The sequence below is a fragment of the Pyxicephalus adspersus genome, chromosome 3 (assembly GCF_032062135.1).
Source record: "Pyxicephalus adspersus chromosome 3, UCB_Pads_2.0, whole genome shotgun sequence".
Classification (NCBI taxonomy): Eukaryota; Metazoa; Chordata; class Amphibia; order Anura; family Pyxicephalidae; genus Pyxicephalus; species Pyxicephalus adspersus.
In genome coordinates, this window is record NC_092860.1 from 111,459,854 (window position 1) to 111,483,070 (window position 23,217).

The following is a 23,217-nucleotide window of genomic DNA, read 5'->3' on the forward strand; positions in this document are numbered from 1 at the left end:
GCTTCCGCATAGGCTGAACTAAACTTAAATTTAAACTTAACTTAAAAACTAAACTTAACTATAAATTATTTGTAAATGTAAAAATTGCATCTGCTTGTTTTTTTGTCCTTTGGGCAGAGTTATGAGAGTCCTAAAACCAGTAATGAATGTAGCTGTTTGCTCAAAGTTCAAGTTTATGGGACCCTGGGTCCTTTAATATTAGTATTTCATATAAGTGAACTATTATCGTGATTGGTTGGCTTTTGATTTCTTATAATGTTATGCAACCATGCCAACTTCATGCAAAATTTTCCTTTCCTGAATTTGTCAGAATTAAAGCTGGAGACATGCAATGTCAGTGGTCTTCCCCATATTTTTCTCATGAATAGGATGACAATAAAAAAACCAAACTAAAATTAATGGTTAAATATCAGTTTGGGTTTTTTGTGTTTATGTTGTGTGTATCAATTTCTGTTTTCAGTCTGGATTCCTGAAAAATGTATCCACACTCAGATCTTGTGCTAGGGTCAGTTCAAAACCAAACCAAAGACTGCATAACTGGGAATCTGATATGATAGCATTGGCTAGGTCTGTAGATGTACAATGTTTTCAAATGTTTGCACCACCGTATTAATCAATCTAGTTTTGGGAGGAGTAGAGATACAAAAATATTAGAACACTACATATGTTTTGTAATTCATTTTGAGAAAAGCCTGATGTTCAAACAGACCCTGATAAAAAAACTTCTAAAAACCCTTAGCTCAGCAACAGGATGACTTTTTAAGATGAATGTTTGAAAGTTCAGTCAAATAAGTCCAGCAACAGCAACTATCTCCTGTCTCCAAGGATGCTTTGGTATGAGTGTTTAATGAGACCCAGATTTAGGAGCAAAGGGTGTGAGATGCACAAGTCTCTCTTTAGACTGTGCTCATAAACAAAAATTCTATCTGTAGAATGAGTCTTGCCAAGAGGATTTTTACAGGTGGCAGTATTTCCATTCAGATACAGTGCAGTGGTAAGAAAACAGGAGGGTTTTAGACAGCATCCGTCTGCGTATTAGCATAGTTATCTCATTATTCTCATGGGATAAACATATCACATTGGCACACGATAAAGTAAAATGATGTGTATGCACGTACCATACTAATAGACTCTGGACATTTGCTGAAACCTTTGGGGCTGATTTCATTTCCGTTTGTTAGTAATTATATACACCATTTTCCATCTGTATTAAAGATGTAACTTGTCTACACCTACAGATCCTCGTATTTTACGTCTTTAAAGAGGCCAGTTTGGGGTTACAAAGATAACTAAAGACAGTTGTTTCAACAAGTTGTCGTCTCTATGATGTTATGCAGAATTAAAATAGCAGCATAAGAGTCATTTTTTTTATAGCACAACATAACATTGTTCAAAAAGCATTACAGCATTTTAACGACCACATTAGGCTTCAGCAAAACAACCCATATGTGGTTCCATTTTATTCTTGATGTCCTGATCAAGCAAGTCAAGTCATTGCAAGCTTGGTTTAATAATCATAAACAATCCACTGCCAATATGAGGTTCCATTGTCTGATGATTTAGTGCTTCATTATAATATCCTATTATTTACCCATAGGTTATTACACCCATAGCAACCAAACATTACACTAGTAATTTGCATACTAAATTACTAAAAGCTGAGATCTAATCGTCTCTAATTAATAATCTGTAATTAAAGAATTATTTAAAAAATGTGTAGCATTCCTATTTGAATGCAGAATACTCCGATGATATAAGGAGTTCCCCATGCATCACAATGGTGGAAATGTTTGCATTTAGTGCTATAGGTAATGTATGTACATAAAAATTGTATGTGATATATTAACGTGATTTTGAAAGGATCAGATAACTGGAATCTCTGGGGGTAGACATTAGCCATTCACTAGTGCTGGGGGGATTTTTGTCCATAGCTTCTCAAAAAGGATAAGTTTAAAAGGGATATCCAGGAATGTCTCCCTGTTTTCCCTGCAAGCAAAGAACAGATTTGATCAGGAAATGCATACACTTGTAGTCAACAATATTTTCTTTTTTTTAGATAGATAACGTTTTAGCTAATAAAATAAAAACATGCAATCTTAACAAAATCATTCCTACACTTCATAATAGCAGAGCTTTCTAGGTCTCTCACATGTAATCTACTGACAATTTTGGCTTCATTTCAGAAAGAATTGTCATTGTGCCAACTAGTTGGTCTGTTAATGGCCCGTTTACTTTTAAGCCCTTGCGGACTCTTGTGTGCTTGGCATGTGGGTCTGACTGTATTATGAAGACCAGGTCTTAAGGTATACACAGCCAGATGGTTGGCATTGTTTTTCACTTTGTATTTGTATTCAAAGTACATGAAAGCCTACATAATTTGAAACTGTAATTCAAATACAGTCATAGTTGAATCACAGTTGCAAATGTAGGCTTTCATGTGGTACTTGGAATACAAATACAAAGTGAAAAACAATATATATTACATATATTTATTTATTTATCAAAGGTATTTAATGCAAACATTTTTTAAAGCAGTTTACAATGTAAAAAATGCAGTCTATAGCATTTTACAGGATCTGGTATTGACAGGACTATTGACCAGTTGCAGGTGAGCAGTCTTCAGATTGTGGTGCTATAAATCATCATAGTGATTTTAATTTAACAGTGTTATGGCAAGACATAAAAATCAATTGTACTCTAGAAATACGCTGTACATTTATTACTTGCCAATACATACATTACTGAATACCTAGCTGTGTAACAAACAGAAATCGGTACAATGATTTGCATAAGAACTGTATGTACAGTATTAATTTGTTTTATTTTTCTCTAGGGGCTTTAAAGAACACCAGTAAAATCCATTGCACTTTACTTTGCCGATATAGGTAGTTTCTTTTTACATTCTGAAAAGAAGAAAAAAATGTATTGAGTGCTTAGGGTCTCTGTTGTATTAGGTGTTGCCATCACTTAATTTATGATCTCAAATGCATCCCTGGTGTAGTCATTGCTGAGGTTTGTTCAGATCATTTATACCAACTGCTATACTTCCACTGCACAAAACTAAATTGGAGAATGTGGTATTTTTTTCTCAAAGTTTTGCAATTTTTATTTAACTATTTTTTGCACTTTTTGTAACAACAACCTGCATTAATATCTTTTACTGCATTTACTACATAGTTGTTCAATGAAGTAAGCTGTGTTGATGCAGTTCACCTTGCAGTGACTGTCCATGTTAAGCATGTCTTTGGTGATTAGATGTTATTGATGGAAGCCATGCAGGCACACCCTCAAGAACTGTCCTTGGTAGCTGTAAACTTGTCAGCTTGATTGTGAGTGAGATTTAGAGCTAAGTTACTAACTGCCAACAGCGACCTGGATCATCATCAAAATAATAGCATCGTGTTGTCCGGCTCATTTCAGTCACCTGTTTTTTGTTACTGATTTTTATACTGTAATTATTCCACTTTTAATTATTTTATAAACAAACAGCCGATCATGCTCGTCCAACAGCTTCTTTACTTTTTAGTTCACAGTTAAGCCAGTCCACCTCCCCCCCCCCCCATCATTACATTTCCTTTAATATTAAAAGTATATTCCTTCAGTTTATTAGTAATTTAATTATAGCAACTGTATGCATTTCTTATATATCAGGGGGAGGGTGTCGTATCATAAAAAGTTAAAAAAACACAAGAGTTTATATAATTTACATTACAGGTATATAAAATTACATTTAATCTAAATATCTGTAAAAATTAATATGATTTTACAGGTGTTTTGAATAAGTGTAATTTATGAGAACTTTCTTGAGTATGAGTTTTTTTTTTATTTCCTGTGTTGAAGGAAGCCTGTGTTAAAAGAGATGCTAGTTGCCTTGGTCATCCTAGCCACCCCAGCTTTTGAAGATCTAACTAAAACCAAAATATACAAGGTAACTTCTAATAGCAATCAAGTAGATAGGTGATTACAAACAGTGTACAGAAGCAAAGTGTACAGAAGCAAAGCAGAATACCGATTTCGTATACAGTGTTCTCCACCCAGCATTCCACCCAGCACTTTTAAGTAAACACCGGGCTGTTTTTTGGTGGTTACTGAAGATTTGGGTCACAATACAGGGGAAATCAGATTTTCACATTGCAGTCAGATTGGGAGAGCAGAGTGTTGACCTTCTAATTCTTCTGCATCCTAATCCAGGTAATTGATTAGGTAGTTCTGTGTAATCTGCAATATCATTTGCACAGAGGTCCAGCCTCTGGCAGTGGTCAGTAAGCAATGCTGTTATTATAAGTTTGTTTGAAAAGACTGCATGTTATTTAGTAGAGAGAACAAGTTTACATAAATACATTAAAAATATAAGTTTAGCTGTTTGCCTGAAGTAGAGTTTAACATTATTGTACTCCTCTCTTGATTTCAGTGTTTGAAAAGTACAAAAGTGCAGACATGTATGCACCAGATTTGTGACCAAAAAAGCATTGCCATTTTACATGTCTGCTGTAAAAGATGTGCTCATCTTTTGTGAAAGTTTAATTACATTTCAAGCATGTGAACATTCTCTAAGAATGCTAAGAATGTCTGTCACATATTTACGAATGGGTACGCCTATAGAACAAGACTATGGCAGTATATGGTGATCAGTCTAAAAAATTAGAGTCAGTGGCCTTTGCTAATTTGTTGGAATGTTGTTGTCATAGATTTGTGAATTATCCATTTTTTGTGTAAACTTAAAAGAGTACATAGTCATTGTTCCTAATCATTCTTTTTTTCTTTATTTGTTTAGCTGTGTTTTGGGGTGACATTGCCTTAGATGAAGAAGACCTAAAAATGTTCCAAATTGACAGAACAATTGACCTCACTCAGCACTCTAATGATAATTTGGGACACACCACAGGTAATGTAAAATCTTCATTTTTGAAAATAGAAATGTTGACATTTTGTAGTACTTGCTACAGTTTGTTCCTAAACATATCATGAGTCTGAATAAATAAATCAATGCATAAAATGCATAAACAGGTGAAAATATTTGTCCAAACAATATTAGTTTAAGATTTAGGCAGTGCTTAAGTTGTATGCAAATCTTGACCTCTTCCTCTTGCCAAGCCTTCCTTGCTGAGTTCTCTGTTAGCCTTGTATAGACCTCAATGTTAATTCCGAGGGAGTAATGGCAGGAGCAATATTACTAGGGCCGAAATTAGGATTAGCGGTCATATGTGGGAACATATTAGAGGCAAATAATAAATAGTCTCAAGAAGCCCAAATTTCCGTGAATTTTTCATACTTATAAATTATAGCCGTAAGGTGTTCCATAAGGTGAACTTCTTTTATCTTAGTATATAGATCCATAATGCCCGGGGGCAAAGTGGATTTCCAGTAGTGTTTAATGCCAGATAAATTATTTGAGTTTTATTACAAGTACCAGATTATAGACCAGACCAGTGTATCTTCCCTTATTTACCATTATTTTCCATTGGCTTTGATGTGACCATTGGAAACTGAGGTCATTTTAGTGCTATGATTGATGATTGCCCAATGTGACTGTTATATAGTAATTTTTTTCAGCTTCCTTTAAAGGATGTAACATTTAAGCCATTTTAAGGTAGAAATTATTGTAAAAAATGTAAATGTTGTATTTAATAGTTGAATCTTCATTTTTTATTTTTGGCTGAAAGATAACCGAGAGGTCCAGTCTTTAAAATGTACTATTATGTAGGAATTTACCAGAAATAGCACAGCTGAAATATCATTTTAGCATGAATGTAAAGTAAATACCTGCCAGGCAAACTACACATTCTGAACTATGTCAGCTATTTTGTAAGGTTAACAGACTAACTAATGTGAATAATGTCAGCCATCCCACATTTTTCTCTCTCCATGCTCTGGCTGGGAATAGTAGAAATTAAAGCTTAAAAAGTGCATTGTCAAAGAGTGATGCATAGATTTTATGCTTCACTCTACCCAATTTGTTTGGAAAACAATTATATTCTCATTCCCAGCATACTGATCGTGATTGCTACACTATGCTAATTATTTGATATGTTGCTTAAGCATTTGACTGGTTTCCATGACTATATGTCATTGGGAAGAAATGCTGTGTTTTTGTAAATAATTTTGAACTTACTCATGTGCATATCTTTTTTTCTAATCTAAACTGAGCCTTTATAAAACAGATGTTTGAAAATACACATTATCTCATACTTAGCAAACCATTCAAATTATTTTGAAAGACCAATAATAATTTGAAATGGCATCTTATATATACAATAAATGCATATATATATATATATATATATATATATATATATGTGCAAAAGGGACATCTTCACTGGTGTAAAGTTAAGGTAAGTATTGTAATTCCATTATTGATGTTATCCTGTGTATGTTTGCAACATATTATACAAAATGCCACAGTATGAATACTATAACAACATAAAGCAAGAGTATAGCTTTTTATTTCATTAGTGTACAGGGTGAACCATTTATTTGAAAAATATTTGTTCAGTAGTTACTTTTCATATTTGTTGCACTTACTATTTACAGCATATATGTTTTCATTTTAATAATTTTCAAACCTGATTGGTCTTCATACTAAATTATGTTCAGTTTATTATTTTTTTTTTTGAAGTACCATATATACCGTAATTTTCATTTACATGAAACCATTAAACTGTAGCCATGTTGTGTTACACATAGAATCTATAATCTGCTAATAAAACAAGTTATAATTAGAAGTCAAAATATCAGGTTTATTGTATTGATGATATAAGGCTCTTTCTCTGAGTATTCTGGTCACAGCCTAAACACCATACAACCAAAATTTCTAAATACAGACAAATTAATAACCATTCAGGGAATCCGGGAAGTTACTATGTGAAATATTATTGTAACAGTCCAGCACAGAACAACTAGTTAATACCATTATGCTCTTTAGTTATTGTGTATGATTATTAATGTTTATGTATTACAGAAAAACATTTATTGCAAACAGTTTATACAAACATTCCTTCCAGTAAAACACTTCTTGTCCTAGGGCAGGGGTCAGCAACCTTTACTATCAAAAGAGCCATTTTGCCTCCTCTTCCACTAAAGAAAAATAGTCTGGAGCCGCAAAACATAACACAGTTTATAAACTTTTAAAAGTTTTAATATTTTTTTAATTTTACCTGTTACAACAAGTGTGCATGTGTAGGCCTACTTTAAAATAAATTAAACACTGAACTATGCCCCTAGAAGCCTCCAGCTTCTAACGTATTATCCTGTTACATTAGAAGCTGGAGGCTTCTAACGTAACAGGGTAGATTTTTTTGATGGGCAGAGTTCTTTATGTTCTGACAATGCCTTAGCGATGAAATTTTAGGGGTGTTAGCCACAGGTGTCCCTCATTTGCAGCTTTAATTTTGTTCACCTGTACCCCCCAATCTTGAGTAATTGGGGTTCAGGTGCTAGAAGCCTCCAGCAATGTGTAACAGGGTAGATTATTTTGATGGGCAGAGTTCTTTATTTTCTGACGATGCCTTAGCGATTCAATTGTAGGTGGTGTTAGCCATAAGTGTCCCCCACTTGCACCTCTATTTTGGTCACCTGTACCGCCTCCCCCCCGTTCCAGAGAAATTGGGGTTCAGATGCTAGATGCTTCCAGCAATGTGTAACAGGGTAGGGGTTTTTTGATGGGTGGAGTTTTTAGGAGGTGTTAGCCACAGGTGTCCCCCACTTGCACCTCTAGATTTGTTCACCTGTACCCCCTTCCTGTTCCAGAGAAATTGGGGTTCAGGTGCCTCCAGCAATGTGTAACGGTAGATTTTTTTTGATGGGCAGAGTTCTTTATGTTTTGATGATAGCCTAACAATTAAATTTTAGGGGGTGTTAGTCACAGGTGTCCCCCACTTGCACCTACATTTTTGGTTTTGTACATCTCCCCATTCCAGAGGAATTGGGGTTCAAAGGAGGGGGATGTCATTGTACACACCCATTTGTACATGTTTTTTTTATAACATAGGAAGGTGTTAGAGATAAAAATGTGAGATGTATGTGATACATACATATTTATTATACCTTAAACTGGGATATTCAAACAAAAGAATCTGCAGAGAGGTATATCTGGACAGCAAAAATGTCTGCTTGCAAAAATTCTAAAACTTATATATAAAAAAACTGTGTAATTTTTGTAGAAATAGTATATTAGTAGTACAGAAAACTGCTTTGGTTGGGATTCACAAACCAATTGCTTCCTCTCATCGAATAGTAATTTTACAGATTTGACATCAGGTTGATTTAGTATTTTCCAAAAATCCCATCTCACAGTTTTGCCTACAAACTCCCATTGGTTGAACTTTTCATTCAGTATAAAAATTAATCATAACCACAATAGTTAATTTTCGAACATTTGTCATTTTTTAGATAAGCACTATGCATCCTGATTGTTTTCCAGTAATACTTAAATAAACCACCCTTACAGATTTATAGTGATGCTACTAGTTGGCAAATCGTTAGTCAAAGTTCTTGACAAATTGCTATTGTCATGTCAATATACTACATTAAGTTATTTTTCCTAGGCCGGGAATATGAAGAACAGTTTTGGTTTCTACTCGGCTTAATTTTTCCATTAAACTCTTGGTAAAAAAAAAAAGCCAACTATCACCATCCATTAATACAAAGCTCTTGGAATACTTTTTCCAGGTATTTTACAGAAGTCTATAGTCTAATAGGGTTTCCTGGCTAGAATAAATGCTGCACCTTTTACTTATTTTAAATCAAAACCCTGTTGCTTTTTTTATTGGCACTTAACAACATATGCTTGGAACTTTTATATTTTTTATATTAGGTGTTTAACAGAAAATACAAAGAGTGCTATTGAACAATTATTGTCACCCTCCACATGTGCACACACCAAATACAGCTTTGTCTAGCTTCATTTTAAACCATACTTAATTGTATAATATATTAGATGGCCAGGAAATAAACCACATTGACTTATAACTGATCCCTTTTGATCAGGGATTGGCAACTTTTGAGCTCACACCATATGTAGTATTGTGAAGTTTTTTTCATTACTTTGTTCCTGGTGTCAAGTTGGTCTTAACACTGTTTAAAGTTAGGTTAGATACAATTAAAGAAAAATTATATTTGATTCTATGCTTTGAAGATGAGAATTTCAGATTTCATAACACAATGGTAAAATAAATATATGTTATATATAAACATAAGCTATGTTTCTTTCCTATTCCCCAAAAAATATTGTGGGCAGGAGAGTTTCTTTATATCAGAAATAAAGGAGAATCTGTATTCTGCTCTGAGTAACCAAATATGTTTTTGTAATGGAAGCTCTGTGTTGATACGTAAAGCAATCAATCACATCTGCTTGCAGTTCAGTTTGCCAGCCAGGTCAAAAATATACTGGCCAGGTATGAGATCTATGGCAATTAGTGTAATTATTGGTATTGTTTAAACAGTATTTAGGACTTGTAGCTCTACTGATTTCAGCTAGTATTTTACTGTAAACAACCAGTAAAATGTTACTTGTGATTGATGTAATATGACCTACCTCCTTTGTTCCAAAACATACAAAGAAGCCAAGATCTGCAGTGGCCCTACACAACAGTGTATATTACCAGACAACTCCACCTCTCATCATTTCATAAGTAAGATATGTTTAAATAACAGCTGGCTCACCAATGTCCACACATCCACTCATAAATGCCATCTCTTTTATTATACAAATAAGCATATAATAACATCCAAGCCTTTATGGTTTATAAAATTTATATTTATATATATTTATAAAATAAATGTAACCTTGGATGACTTCCGCAGTCTTACCACCAAAAATGCACTAGTTCTTTTAGACAAGAAACATGTCTGTGAACATTAATATTTTGGAGTCATTAGAAGTTCCCATGAGACCGGACACATACTTTCCCAAAATTAACAGCGTTGTAGGCTGTTATTCCATTGAATTATCTCTATTAGATTGATTGACAGGCGAGACATTAATTCACAGGTTTCACATTTCATTGCTGCAAAACACTGTGGAGCAATGATTTGCCTGGAATATTTGCAATGAAAACAACACCCATAAAAGGTATAAAATATGTTTTAGGAATCCTTTTTGCGAGGGTGAGAAAATGTGTGACTTCATTTATAAAATAAACTTGATCTGAATTTATTTTTGAGAATTCTGGTTAATGAGTTTAGGTGACAGAAATGTTAAGCAGGCAGCTTTATTACCTGTTTTGTTGCAATTTCCTTTTAACCTGGGCTGAAATCACTCAATTATAGTGGTGTACAGGATGTGCATCATATTCAGGCAACAGAAAGGCTCTGTCTTGAAGAGACATCGCTAAATTTGGGATGAAATCAGTCTAAAACTGTGCACTGCTATGCTTTACCCTGCTTATGAGATGCAGATGTATATTTCTTTGTCAGGGCATGTGCATACTGAAAATTCTATATAAGGGCATTGAATTATGCAATAGAGAATGCTCAGTACATTAAAAAAATTACATTTATAAGAGTAGACCAACACAAAACAGTATTGAAAATGAGTTGAGAGTTGGCTCTGGTCCATAATGCTCCCAGGTCTCAACTTCAACATGTTGTCCTCTTCAATTAGAAGGAATTTTCTTTGTCTCCTTGAGATGAAAGCATGTTCATAATGGGGGAAATTAGAAAGGGTTTCATACTTAAGTTCTAATCTGGCATAATACTTTGTTTTTGTCTATGCAAAGGTATTAGTTTTATTTAGTTCATGGGTATTAGAGTTCATAATTTTTCAGACTCCTCTGTCCCTGCCTGACAAAGCAGTAATTCAAGTCCTGTCAAGGCACTTGCATACTTCTTGTTTTTATAATTTTTGATAAGTTACAGTGGAAGTGGTGGAAAGTTTGTGCCTCCACAGGTTGTTATTCTGTGGGTCTGCTAACATTGTCACTTACACCTCCCACTGTAGGGTGGTGAATTCTATGTTGTTCTTAATATGGTATTATTATTTTTATTCTCTCTGTTCTATAGTTAACTATGAATGCCCCCTGACTCTTGGCAAGGTAAATAGGCAACAGTGCACTAAATGTCCTGGATGTTTAATATGAACAATTTTCTTTGAACAATGCATTTGATTTATTGCACGTATACAGTAGACATTTTCCTCTTTCTTTTTTTTTCCTACCCCCTTTGGTCATTAGCGCTTTTCAGCTTGTATCTGAGGCTCTGAGCTATTGATTATAAAGCTAAACAGGAGAGCCTCTCTGATCCTATTACAACCCACCAGTGCTTGATAGCTGTGCTGTTCTAGTGTGATTAAAGGATGTGGTTTTTCAGATCCATTTCAAACCCAATAAAGGTTTTGAGAAAAATGTTACTACACTGCATTTTTGGGTGATCTTTTTTTAGAAGGTGTAATTGCTTCTAGTTGGGAAAAATTCATTACCAGAAGATGAAAACAGTCAGCGGTATGCAATCTAGATGAAAGCAAAGCATCTGACTGCCAATCAATATGGCACAAAAGATGTGAAGGTCACACGCAGCAGAGATGCTTCAGATAATAATTTGGTGATGTCATTGTCATGACTTGTCTGAGAAGGGAAAAAAAATCTTGGCAAAGACCCTGGAATTTAGATTAAAATGACTTCAGTTGTGCTTTCCAAAGTCAGATGTAAACTTACTTTCTTGTAATTTGGTCATATTGTTGATTATCTAGTACTTGACCTGGCAGTGACAATGCTCATGATTTTCTTTTTATTTTCAAGGTGGCCTTGAAGAGCATGATCTGTCAAAAAAAAGAGGAGCGCTCTATCAGCTTATAGAGAGGATAAGAAGATTTGGCTCTGGTATTCCAACTATTTATATAAGCCTTTTAGAGCACTGCAATGGCAATTTTAAAGCTGCATTAATAGTGCCATGCATTGTCATTTTATCAAGCACTTGATCCTTGACAATAGATTTAATGGTACTTTCCCTTTTACTGTAGTTTATGAACGTACAAATTCAACCAATGAAAAGACAGATATAAAACCCTCAGGGAGAAATGAAAAAAGACGAATTCCCAGGGCTGCTACATCACGGACTGAAAGAATATGGCCTGGGGGAGTCATTCCATATGTTATCGGAGGCAACTTCACTGGTAAGATGCATTACTCTAATAACACTGAAGAACTAATTTTGGAGATGAGTTCAGAATTGCACTTTGCTTAGAATCCTGGATTTATACAGAATTTATAGCATTAAACATTGATCCTCAAGAGTATTTTTTTTGTTACTGTATGCCACCACCTTGCTTCTGCCACTCCTGGCTCAAAGCCCAGCCCATTAGGTTTCGTCCCAGAAGAAACTAGAACACTAGTAGCAACATACAGATTATACATATATTTCTGTAGAACACAATGAAAAAGTAAGCAGGACATAACCAAAAACCTTGTCCAATGCTGGCCCAACCTGGCTCTTTTGAATATGCTATAGTTGAAAGATCCCATAATGAGGACTCTTAATCTATGTACACATACTGGATATTTGTTGCATGGGAAAAACTAGTGTGTTTATGAAGGTCCCTTGACATTGTTTAGCAACCCATCGAGCAGATCACTAAATGAGTAACCTACAATGATCACTGTCACCCCATTTGCTATGGGGGAAGACAACTTGCTTCACACTCAACATCCTCTCTTCTTGGAATTGAACTAAATTTTTTTACAGCACTTGTTGTGTATGTAGCTTTACTTTGCTTTCAACCTTGGAACTTCAGTAGTGCCTTTCAAACTTTTGAACTTATATCCCAAATATCAGCCAAACAAACCTTATTCAAGACTAGTTTTTGACGCTGACTCCATCGTCTTCTGATCCAAATTACTCTGTAACTTGAAATTCCTAAACATCTCCACCTCCTTTTTACTCTCCTTGGCCTCTTTAGTGATTAACAATCTACTTTTCCAGCTGGTAATATTGTTTATTCAGATGTTAGGACCTGGGCATGCAGATAAACAACCTGCATACACCTAGTGCATATATCTAGTACATACCTGCATACATCGTTAAGTTCTTATAACAGGACTGCATACACTACAATAGATGTACACTACAAACATACTTTTAAACATGGGGTATATAATTGTTTATTAAATTGGAATGTCTATATCAAAACAAAAAAATGTACTTGTGAGATCAATAAAACTACATTATGGGAGATTGAATCCTCTGTTTTCTTTTAAATGTTTATATGTGGCTGCATGTCATGCTGTCTAGACTGGTTTTTAATATGTTGTGATCATAAGCATTTTGCCTTTTTCCTCAAGCTGTAAATACTACCTTTTTAATCAAACATTAGAATTACTTTGTGGTTCCTTATCAGCTAATCACTATTTACCTGTTAAATTTAAAAATGATTCCAGGTATATGATATAGGATATCTTTGCCTGTGGCCACAATGAAGATTATAGGGAAATCTATTCTGGTCTCATTAATCCCAGACTGATTTCAGCCTCTTTAAACACGTGGTGAACATTAAACTGTTTGGTAATCCACACTGGTGATGATGACATTTTTGTGACATAATTCTGGGCATTAAACAGATGTGAAAAAGAAGTAAAAATAATCAAAAAATATATATTGAGATGGTTAAGGTGCTAAATACTGATGAAAAAAAACTTTTGTAGCTCAACATATTTAAATTTGTTGCATTTTCTTCTTGGGCATTTCTTCTAGGCAGCCAGAGGGCTATGTTCAAGCAGGCAATGAGACACTGGGAGAAACATACCTGTGTGACTTTTATAGAGCGCACTGACGAGGAGAGCTACATTGTGTTTACATTTAGGCCTTGTGGGTAAGTATTTCTGGTTTAAAAACTTGTTCATTTTTCTGCTGGTTGGAAGGTATATTTGAGGGAAACCGTAGTGTGACATTGGTTTCATAATCACCATAGCAGGGAGTTTCAGGTTAGGATCTCTCAACGCTGGTTGAGTCTTGCAAGTGCCATCAAAAAATAGCCCATGTGGCACCATAGTTAGCAATGAGTGTGTATGGATGTCCACGGATTCAAACTTACAATGTACCTGCATACGGAAAAACAACTGTGCACAATTCTGTTAACAGATCTAAAATAACAGTGATGATTACATTTTAAAATTCCAAAACTTATTTAACAAGAAAAAAGCACGACAAATGCAGATTTTTTTTCTAGCACATTTTGATATGTTTAATATCAGTCATCCTTTCTTTTTTAAATTTGAATTGCACACAAGAAAAAACATTGATAACTGCACTTGTAACCATTTTATAAATCATTAGATAAGTATGCACCAAAGTTTGTTCCAACAAGTATCAATCAGGCTGGCATTGTGCAAATGTCGTTTTTAAAGAATATTCACTACAAGAATATTTAAACATAAAAGATAGAAGATAAAAAATAAAAACTTTCTAAAACATAGAAAGATAGAAGAATATGTATTTCAGTGTTTAATAACATTCAACCAAATACTTTGGCATTTCAATAATTAATTTAAAAAGTGCCGAGGCGCCCAGAACTTGTCTACCTTGGGTCTATATTGGCTCTCAGTACCCTGTAGCTTTTAGAGCTTAAACAACCTTGATCAATAGCTGGAAATCCAACTAAAAAATATGTACACTAAATTGTCTGAATTGTAACACGAACCCAGGTCATTCCCTTGATATGTCCCTGTTTTGATTTTTTATGGACTAATGGTTTCTTTATGAATGACAAATATAAAATATAACACATATATCAATTACCTTAGCTTTATGTGAAATAAAAAAAATAGTGGAAAGCTGTAAAACAGTTGCACTAAAGATAAATAATAAGATGTCACTATGCTAACTGTATTTTTAGTAAAAATCAATACATTTTGCAGTGTTCTCAGAATGGCTGTTGCTATGATACGATGAAAATCTGTGAGTGTAACAGATGTGACATATAATAAATGATTCAAGTGTTTGGTCTATTAATAAACTTAACTCCTTTACTGTTTGAAATGCATGCAAAGAGGTTAATAATTAAGTGGGAACCAGTGACTGCCCCTAGGTGTAATGACTCTTCCCTTTATTCAATAGGTGCTGCTCCTATGTGGGTCGAAGAGGAAATGGCCCCCAGGCAATATCAATTGGCAAAAACTGTGATAAATTTGGAATTGTGGTTCATGAACTGGGCCATGTGATTGGATTTTGGCATGAGCATACTCGGCCAGATCGAGATGACCATGTGACAATTATCAGGGAAAATATTCAACCAGGTAACTCCTTTCTCCTTATGGTTATATAAATGCTACATGCAATTACCAGAGGTCCAAAAACTTTACTTACTGGGCTCCTATAAAGAAATGACACCCTTTTTTATATAGAAAACTGTATTTTTAGTTTGTGGGTGTTGCATCAGATATATCTTTCATGTTTGTGTCATACAAGCTACGTGGTGTGTTACTGCAACACAATTTTTTTTACTGCTGAGATCACAATGATCACAATGGTCCATACCTCACAATGGACCTGATTTATTAAAGCTCTTCAAGACTGGAGGAGATACACTTTCATCAGTGAACCTGGGTGATTCAGCAAACCTGGAATGGGCACTTTTAGGAAATTTATTCCAGGTTTGAAGGAGCACGTAGGTTATTTTATTAAAATGTATCTTCTCCAGCCTTGGAAAGCTTTTTTAAATCAGCTATAATGTATTTACCCTCTTCTGCACAGGAGAACGTCACCATATTTAGTCATCATTCAGGCAGCATCTACTTTTAGGTCTGAGATGTTGACATTTATGTTAACCCCAGTGCCCCAGCAGTTCTTGGTTTTTTCACAAATGTCTGACACAAATCAATCCCTTCTGCAGCTTCTTCTATTTCTACAGTTGCATTTTTGCAGGCTGATTGTTAGGGACGAGGATATGCATTTTCCAGTCTGGTAGACTGACTTTTGCAGCCTAGGCAGCTCCACTTGACTGGGGCCTAAAATGTAGTTTGCCATTTTTTTGCATAATAAAATTACTAATTAAAAATTGTCAGTTTTCATTACATACCAAACCCTATCAGTAATCTATTTCTTAGGTCAGTAATGTTTACATTATTTAAGATTATATGTGTCAGTAACTATGCACTGTAAATGTTCACTTTCTGACCTTGTCCAACTCCTAGGTCAAGAATACAACTTTCTAAAAATGGAGCCGGGGGAGGTGAACTCACAAGGAGAGCCATATGATTTTGACAGCATCATGCACTATGCAAGGAACACTTTCTCAAGGTTGGAACCTCAGGTTATAATTTTTGTCTTTTAATCCTCTTTTTATAGTTGATAATGAACTATAATTTGCAAGGTAGCATGCTACATTGAAAACTGAGAAGGGTGGTTTTTATTTAAAAAAAGCAGATCCCTCGGGCTTTTTTCTACATTCATCCCTGATCTATAACACCTGTAATTTCAGCCATTTATTCACACAAATGGCTTCAGGTGTTCATTGTGTTTAAAGTATACGTATTTCGTTTCTCATTCAGATTTTGTGTTTGTAATTATCTGCTTTAGAAATATAAATCTTTGTATCAATATGCAGCATAACAACAGTTTTCTCTGCATTTTAAATACAAATCTTCACAGGCATGCTGCCTTTTAATTTAAATCCCAAAGTAGGTAGAATCCTCAAAATCCTATTGAAGGTGCATTCTTAGTTGTTATGGACAAAGTGTTCACCTTCAGTGCATCTGATGCAAATAGACCACTCTTAAACAGTTCCAGAATGTGGAATGTGTGTTTTAAAATGTAAAGTATGTCTTAAAATGAGCCCATGAATTTCTGGATCTGACATATGACTGCTGTTTTTCAGGTGTAGGCATAGAAAAAGTCCCCTTTTTCTATGCCTACACCTGCTGGTGAGCGGTAAACATTAGTGAAACTGTACCCATTTTAATAATGATATATAAGATACCACATGGTACAAATTGGGTTGGTATAAAGATTTTTTGATGTATTGTTTTGACTTAAATGAGACCAATGTGTTTTTATGTAGGAATAGCAGTAAATGTTTGTGAGTAAAGAATGTAACTTGAGATAGAGATGCTATTTCTGCTTAGTTTAGCATATAATATGCTGAACTCGATGGAAGGAGCTATGTATACTCCTACGCATGAAGGTCTTTATAGCTGCACTTGTTTATGTTCAATATTTTTTCAATGAAATGGGGCTGTTTTAAACTAACAATTGAAAAGTTGTAATAGAACTGATGATTCTTTTTGTGTATGTGTCATGTTTTAGGGGTATGTTTCTGGATACAATTCTTCCATCTCGCGATGAAAACGGTGTGAGGCCACCTATAGGTCAACGTACACGTCTCAGTAAAGGAGATATTGCACAGGCACGGAAGCTGTACAGATGTCCAGGTACTGCAGGGGGAAACTATGCATTGTTCAGCAAAAATACTTCAGTAGCTTATTTCAGTACTGCCAGAGTTCAGAGGTGGAGGAATGGGAAATTTGACAGCAAGCTAAAAAGATTTGGAACTGTCAGCCAAATGAGCACGCCTTAATATCATGTAACCTTTGCTAGCATTTCACTTATCAGCTTTTATTTAACTTTACCAGTGTACAAAGGCAGCATGATTTTACATGCAGAGTGCCTTTATCTAAATCCATAAAAACTGTAATTCTTTACAATATGAGCCCTCTTAGTTCTGCCATTTTGGTGCGTCTCCAAAATAAATACATTGAGCAACCATAATACGCATGAAAGTAAATAGGCCTTATAAGCTACTGTTACGTACACGCTATGATAAATGAATAAACAGGATATTTAGATGGGACTTAACATGCCATGTTGAATATAAAACTCATTGGAATAAATTTAGCATCTGTTCTGTTATGCAGTACAATCATTTGAAAATTTATCCTCCTAGTTTTGCTATACATATTCTGGGGCAAATAGGTGGAAATAAATGAGCATATTTGTTTTTATCAGTCTTGAGCATATTTGTTTAATCGACTTTATCAGTCAGTCAAGCCTGACTCTGCTTATTATTGGTTATTGGCTGGCCAGGCATTAAGCTTTGTCAGGGTGCAGGGAGATGGCACATGATCCTTTTGTAAGCATATGGGTCGAGTTTGTCAAGAATATCGAATTGTAAAATTCACTAATTCACTTTGTAGCACATAATTGACACAATTGGCCCAAATTGTTTTTTCCAAGCTTTCTTTACAGCAATCTACTTGATAATTGTGGCTTATAATTACCTTTTTACTGTATGTTTTGCAGCATGTGGAGAAACATTACAGGATTCAACTGGTAATTTCACATCTCCTGGATTTCCAAATGGTTACCCTTCATACACTCACTGTATATGGAGAATTTCTGTGACCCCTGGAGAGAAGGTAAATATTTCTTATTGCAAAGTAAATTTGTATTTAATATTTTAATCTCTCTTGTGACCCATAAACAAATGTGTAAAGCTAAAAATCCAATCTCTTTTTTCAGAACTGTCATATCAAAAAACCTGTAAATCTTTTAGAAATATCTTTTTTGTCTTGTTCTAAAATGTTGTCCATCTAATATAATAATTCACTGTCTTAATGATCTAGTGTACAAGAAGTGACAGTTATGACTTACTACAAGCCTACTATATTTCTCCACAACTATTCCTTTCAATCCAGTGTACAGTATATTACAGTAAATCACCAAAGTTGTATGGTTTATGGTTCAGCTACTAAAGAAAATTAAACTAGCTCTTAATGTTTGTTCTCTAAAGGCCAGCATCAATAAATATGATTTAGTTTTCTTGGGGGCAGGAAACTAATATCTAAGCCAACCTGTTAGTTGTTTAGAAGACAGAAAAAGAAATAGAAATAGTCAAAGCCCCAATCACAGTCAAACCCCCAATCACATCCCTAGGGAACTATATAGTTGACATATTAAAATGAGAAAAAAATACAGGGGCTTTAAGGCCCCTTAAAAGAAAGGGGCTTTAAGGCTGCTTTTCAATAATATATTTCTTAATAGTAATGTTAAATAACAAGTAGTACTGTAGACTAACATAACATAATGGTTTGTTATCAATCTCCCATTATATAGTCATGGGCTGGGGACTGCCAAACTAAAAAAAAAACCTATGCTAGGTATGCTTGTTCAAAAATGAAAGAAAGGCAAAAGAAGGCTTTTTGGCAGTATAAAACCAAGAAATACTTTTATTGAGTATAGATAACTTTCTCTATACTAGACAATTGTTCCACTAAAGTCTTAAAAAATTCAGAAAGTACAATTCATACATATAGATTCTTACAGTAATTCACTTTGTAGTGTCTCATTTCCCAACATGTTTCCTTTTGCTTCAACATGCTTCCTCAGGGGATTCCGAGACTTTGCTTGTTTTACAAAATAGCACATAAAGAAAAAACATGATATAATAAATATCGATGACGTGATTCTTTGTGTCATTGTTTTACAGTAATGTTGCATTGGTTAAAAGCATAATATATATCAATATTAAGACTTACTTGTATCGTAGATGAAATTGTAGCAATGTAATGATTAGTAAATCCAAACGATTACTGTGTATAGAGTGATTGAGTGTATGGCCTGTGTCAAGATAAGTTAAATGTAACTTCCTGTGACTGCTGTCACACTTGAAATATATATATATTGTTACTCATTTTACTTACTGACAATGGTTCAATGGTTCAAACTTTTGAACAAGATCATGTTACTCCCATCATTAGATATGTATTGGTATATAATATATTTTTCAATATAATAAATAGTGTAATCAATACTTACAGTATCATTTAGTTCGATACAGACGCTAGCCAGAGGTGTCAACGGGAAATATTCTTCCTGAGAGGGAGGGAAAATCCCTTCCACTCTCAGTAAATATTGGTATTCAAAAGTGTTGTATTAGCTGGATAGCCACAAAAGAAAGGGAGAAAGGAAAGAAAAATGTATATTTGATCAGTAAACTATTAGGATACATGTAATAATGGGTATACCAAACATTAATACAAGGTACAAAGTGAATTACTGTAACAATTTATATGTATGAATTGTATGAATCAGTAAAAGTATTTCTTGGTTTTTATACTGGCAAAGTCTTCTTTTGCCTTTCTTTCATTTGTGAATATTCATAAATGGGCTTGGGAGGTGTATCTAAACTAGTAAGAATCTGTCCTACCCCTGGTAAGACCCCCTTCTACTTTAGGTGTGCTTGTTATCGAATGCCATAGAAGGATATAAGGATTTCTTGGTACCCGACGCGTTTCGCCCTAGGGGCTGCCTTGGGTATGTAGAGTTTTGTTGTGTTCAAAGTGATAACAATTGCAGCAGTCAATATATGTAGTGTTAGAGAATGTGGGAGAACACTGGCTATCCCAATTGGTAATTAGATGGAGGTAATATAACAAGTATTGATGGTGATGCTTAGTCAGGTAAGTAAATATACAGGGTACCAAAATTCCTTATAGGTATGGAGGGGAAGAAAACCGGCAGTAAAGGAAACCTTGCTTCAAGCAGTCAGAGCAGTAAAAGGTTTTTTCTTTGTCTAGTTCAGCAGTCTCCACCCTATGACTATATAATGGTGGATAGATAACAAACCTGTAAGGTAATCTACACTACTACTTGTTATTTAACATTTTATGAAATATATTATTGAAAAGCAGCCTTAAAGCCCCTTTCTCCTTTTTCAATTTTTGTCAACTTTATTAAAAAACTTATTTTCAAAGTAAAAGTATTTTTTTTAATTAATTTTAAAGGTTTTTGGTTGTGATGTATTCTTTTTCTTTATACTTGATGTGAGAACTGTGCCTTTAGATTTCCTTTAAAACTTCAAAGGATTTACAATCCCTTTTTGGAGGCTCCTACCAGTTTTTTTTATTTACTATCCCCTTGGCGGCTATTTATATTCCATAATTCCTGATGCAATCTCCATATATAATATTTTATCTGAAACAAAAGATATAGTTTTTTATAGTCCTGAACTTAATAAGCCATTTCACTCTATTCGCTTTAAGTAACTTGAGCACGCTTTGTGCTGTCAAGGTCAATGAGATGCATGACAAGTTACATTAATTGAAGCTTTAATGCAGTGGCAGAATTTGCTTACAAGGCCAATTATGTGCTTACTAATCTGACACACAGTGTCTAATTATTTACAATGGAGGCTTGCAGCACTGCTTTCTCCTGATCTGTCAGGCTCAGCAGTGACTATTTCAACATAATGCATATAAATGTAACTAGATTATGCATGCTGCTTACCACGCTTCTATCTCCTTCTTTTAATGTATGGCAATAAACCTGTGTATGTAAATAGAGAATTGTGTAAGTAATGTAGAACAATTTGTTATATTGATAACAGAAGGGCAATGTTGCAGTGTCAACAAATTGCTCTAAAAATCTTTAAATACATTTTTTTTAACTTGTAACTAACTAAGAAATAGTGTATGTTCAAAATAATTTTGTGTGTATATATATGTGTGCGTGTGTGCATGTTCTAAAGATACGAGGTCTGGCCCTGCAGGCTGGAATCCTATTAGCAATAAAACAAAAAATGCATAATTTACCTGTTGTTTTGCAGATTGTGCTGAATTTTACAACTATGGATCTCTATAAGAGCAGCCTCTGTTGGTATGACTATATTGAAGTCAGGGATGGCTACTGGAGAAAATCACCCTTGCTAGGTATGAAATAAAGTCCTATTGTTTTACCTAATTTTAAATCAAAGTCAATCTTTTCAACTTGACCAGTTTTGGTTTAAAGGTTGAATTCCTAGATAGTATTATGCATCATATGTTTGCTTTACTGAAATTTAAATGTCAGATTTTAATTTGGATACTGCTCATGTTTGTTATGCATTTTACCGGCACAAAATCAATCAAAAACAGTAAGGCAAGGACAGTGAACTGGATGTGAAGGAGTTATTGCCTGCTTTGTTTGGGCTCCAAAATCTATGGCCTAGGGCAACCAAGCTCAAAAATAAAAAAAAGTAAAAAAGAACTCACAACTGGGTATTCGAATACTTGTTTATGGTCGGAAACTAGTGGTGTTTTATTTATCTATTTAAATCTGCTGCTGGCAATATTTCAGTAGCTTGCGTAGGGTTCTATGGATTCTTTTCCTAAATAAAAAGATCTGATTTGGGGGTCTGTTATTAAGTAAATTAATGTGAGTATACGCAAATCTTCCTGGTGCATGTGTTTTAAACTACAGAAAATAATTATTGTTTGGTGTAATAAATGTTGTTTGCTGATTGTCACATTTCCTTTTTTTTTAATATACCCCAAGAATTAACTAACCTAATACTTAACTTTTAACCCCAACGTGAACCCAACCTAACACACAAAATGTTTACCTGAAAACATTGCAATCACTTATTTTGTAGGGTTTTATCAGTGGGAAAAGTTTCCTTTGCCATGCTAAAACCTACCAGTTCCAAAGTCCTGGTACTAGGAACCACAGATCTGGGAGGTTGTGGTCATAGGTATCTCTGTGGCTTCCCTTTATTGTCCAGACTTTTTTTCACCTTCTCTTCAGTAAACAAAGGGCTAAGCTAAATGTAGCCCTATTTACCTTATCCCTGTTTCTCTAGGCTCTTGAGACATAATTAAAAGATAATAAATAGGGATTACCAAAAAAGAGAAAAAAAAAAGAAAAAAAACAATCAGTCGTACTTAAAAGTTGATATATAAGATATGGTGGGATGCTTGTTCTGATTTTGCATCTGGGCACTTTAGATTTGTTATAAATCTAAAAATAATTCCAATGTGACAGAAAACTAAAAATGTCCTATTTCTGAATGGATACAGGAAACCCATGCAGACATAGAAAGTACATACAATCTCTAGGCAGATCTTGTCCTTGGTGGGAATCCAGGACATCAGTGCTGCAAACATGTTTGTTAGCCAATGAATGTCAGTGGTGTACATAGGTGTTAGCCACCAAGCCATTGTTTTTTTTGATAATATGCATTATATATTTAACATGTTTTTTTTTCATTAAAAGTATGTGCTTAATTATATTAGGTAGATTTTGTGGTGATAAACTTCCAGAGGTCATGACAACAACAGACAGCAGAATGTGGATAGAGTTTCGAAGCAGCAGCAACTGGGTTGGAAAAGGGTTTTCTGCAGTTTATGAAGGTGAGATAACAGGGTTCTTGTCAGTATCATGATGTTTTTTGTCTTTGTGGTTTAAAATCAACCTTTTTTTAACCCGTTTTTACTATACCCAAAAATATATCAATTATTTTATAATCCAGTGGTTAGCTAT

The 23,217-nt window shown here is 34.4% G+C and overlaps 1 protein-coding gene across 1 annotated transcript in view; it reads left to right on the forward strand.

Annotated features, from left to right (window-relative positions):
* The window catches only part of TLL1 (tolloid like 1), a gene marked incomplete in the record, with an annotated part of 139,689 nt that overhangs the window by 22,973 nt on the left and 93,499 nt on the right, over positions 1-23,217 (forward strand). Inside the window, 10 exon segments of the mRNA XM_072406015.1 lie at positions 4,775-4,885; positions 11,733-11,813; positions 11,954-12,106; positions 13,681-13,798; positions 15,043-15,221; positions 16,119-16,224; positions 17,230-17,354; positions 18,223-18,338; positions 21,527-21,629; positions 22,971-23,087. Coding sequence (XP_072262116.1) covers positions 4,775-4,885; positions 11,733-11,813; positions 11,954-12,106; positions 13,681-13,798; positions 15,043-15,221; positions 16,119-16,224; positions 17,230-17,354; positions 18,223-18,338; positions 21,527-21,629; positions 22,971-23,087 — 1,209 coding nt within the window.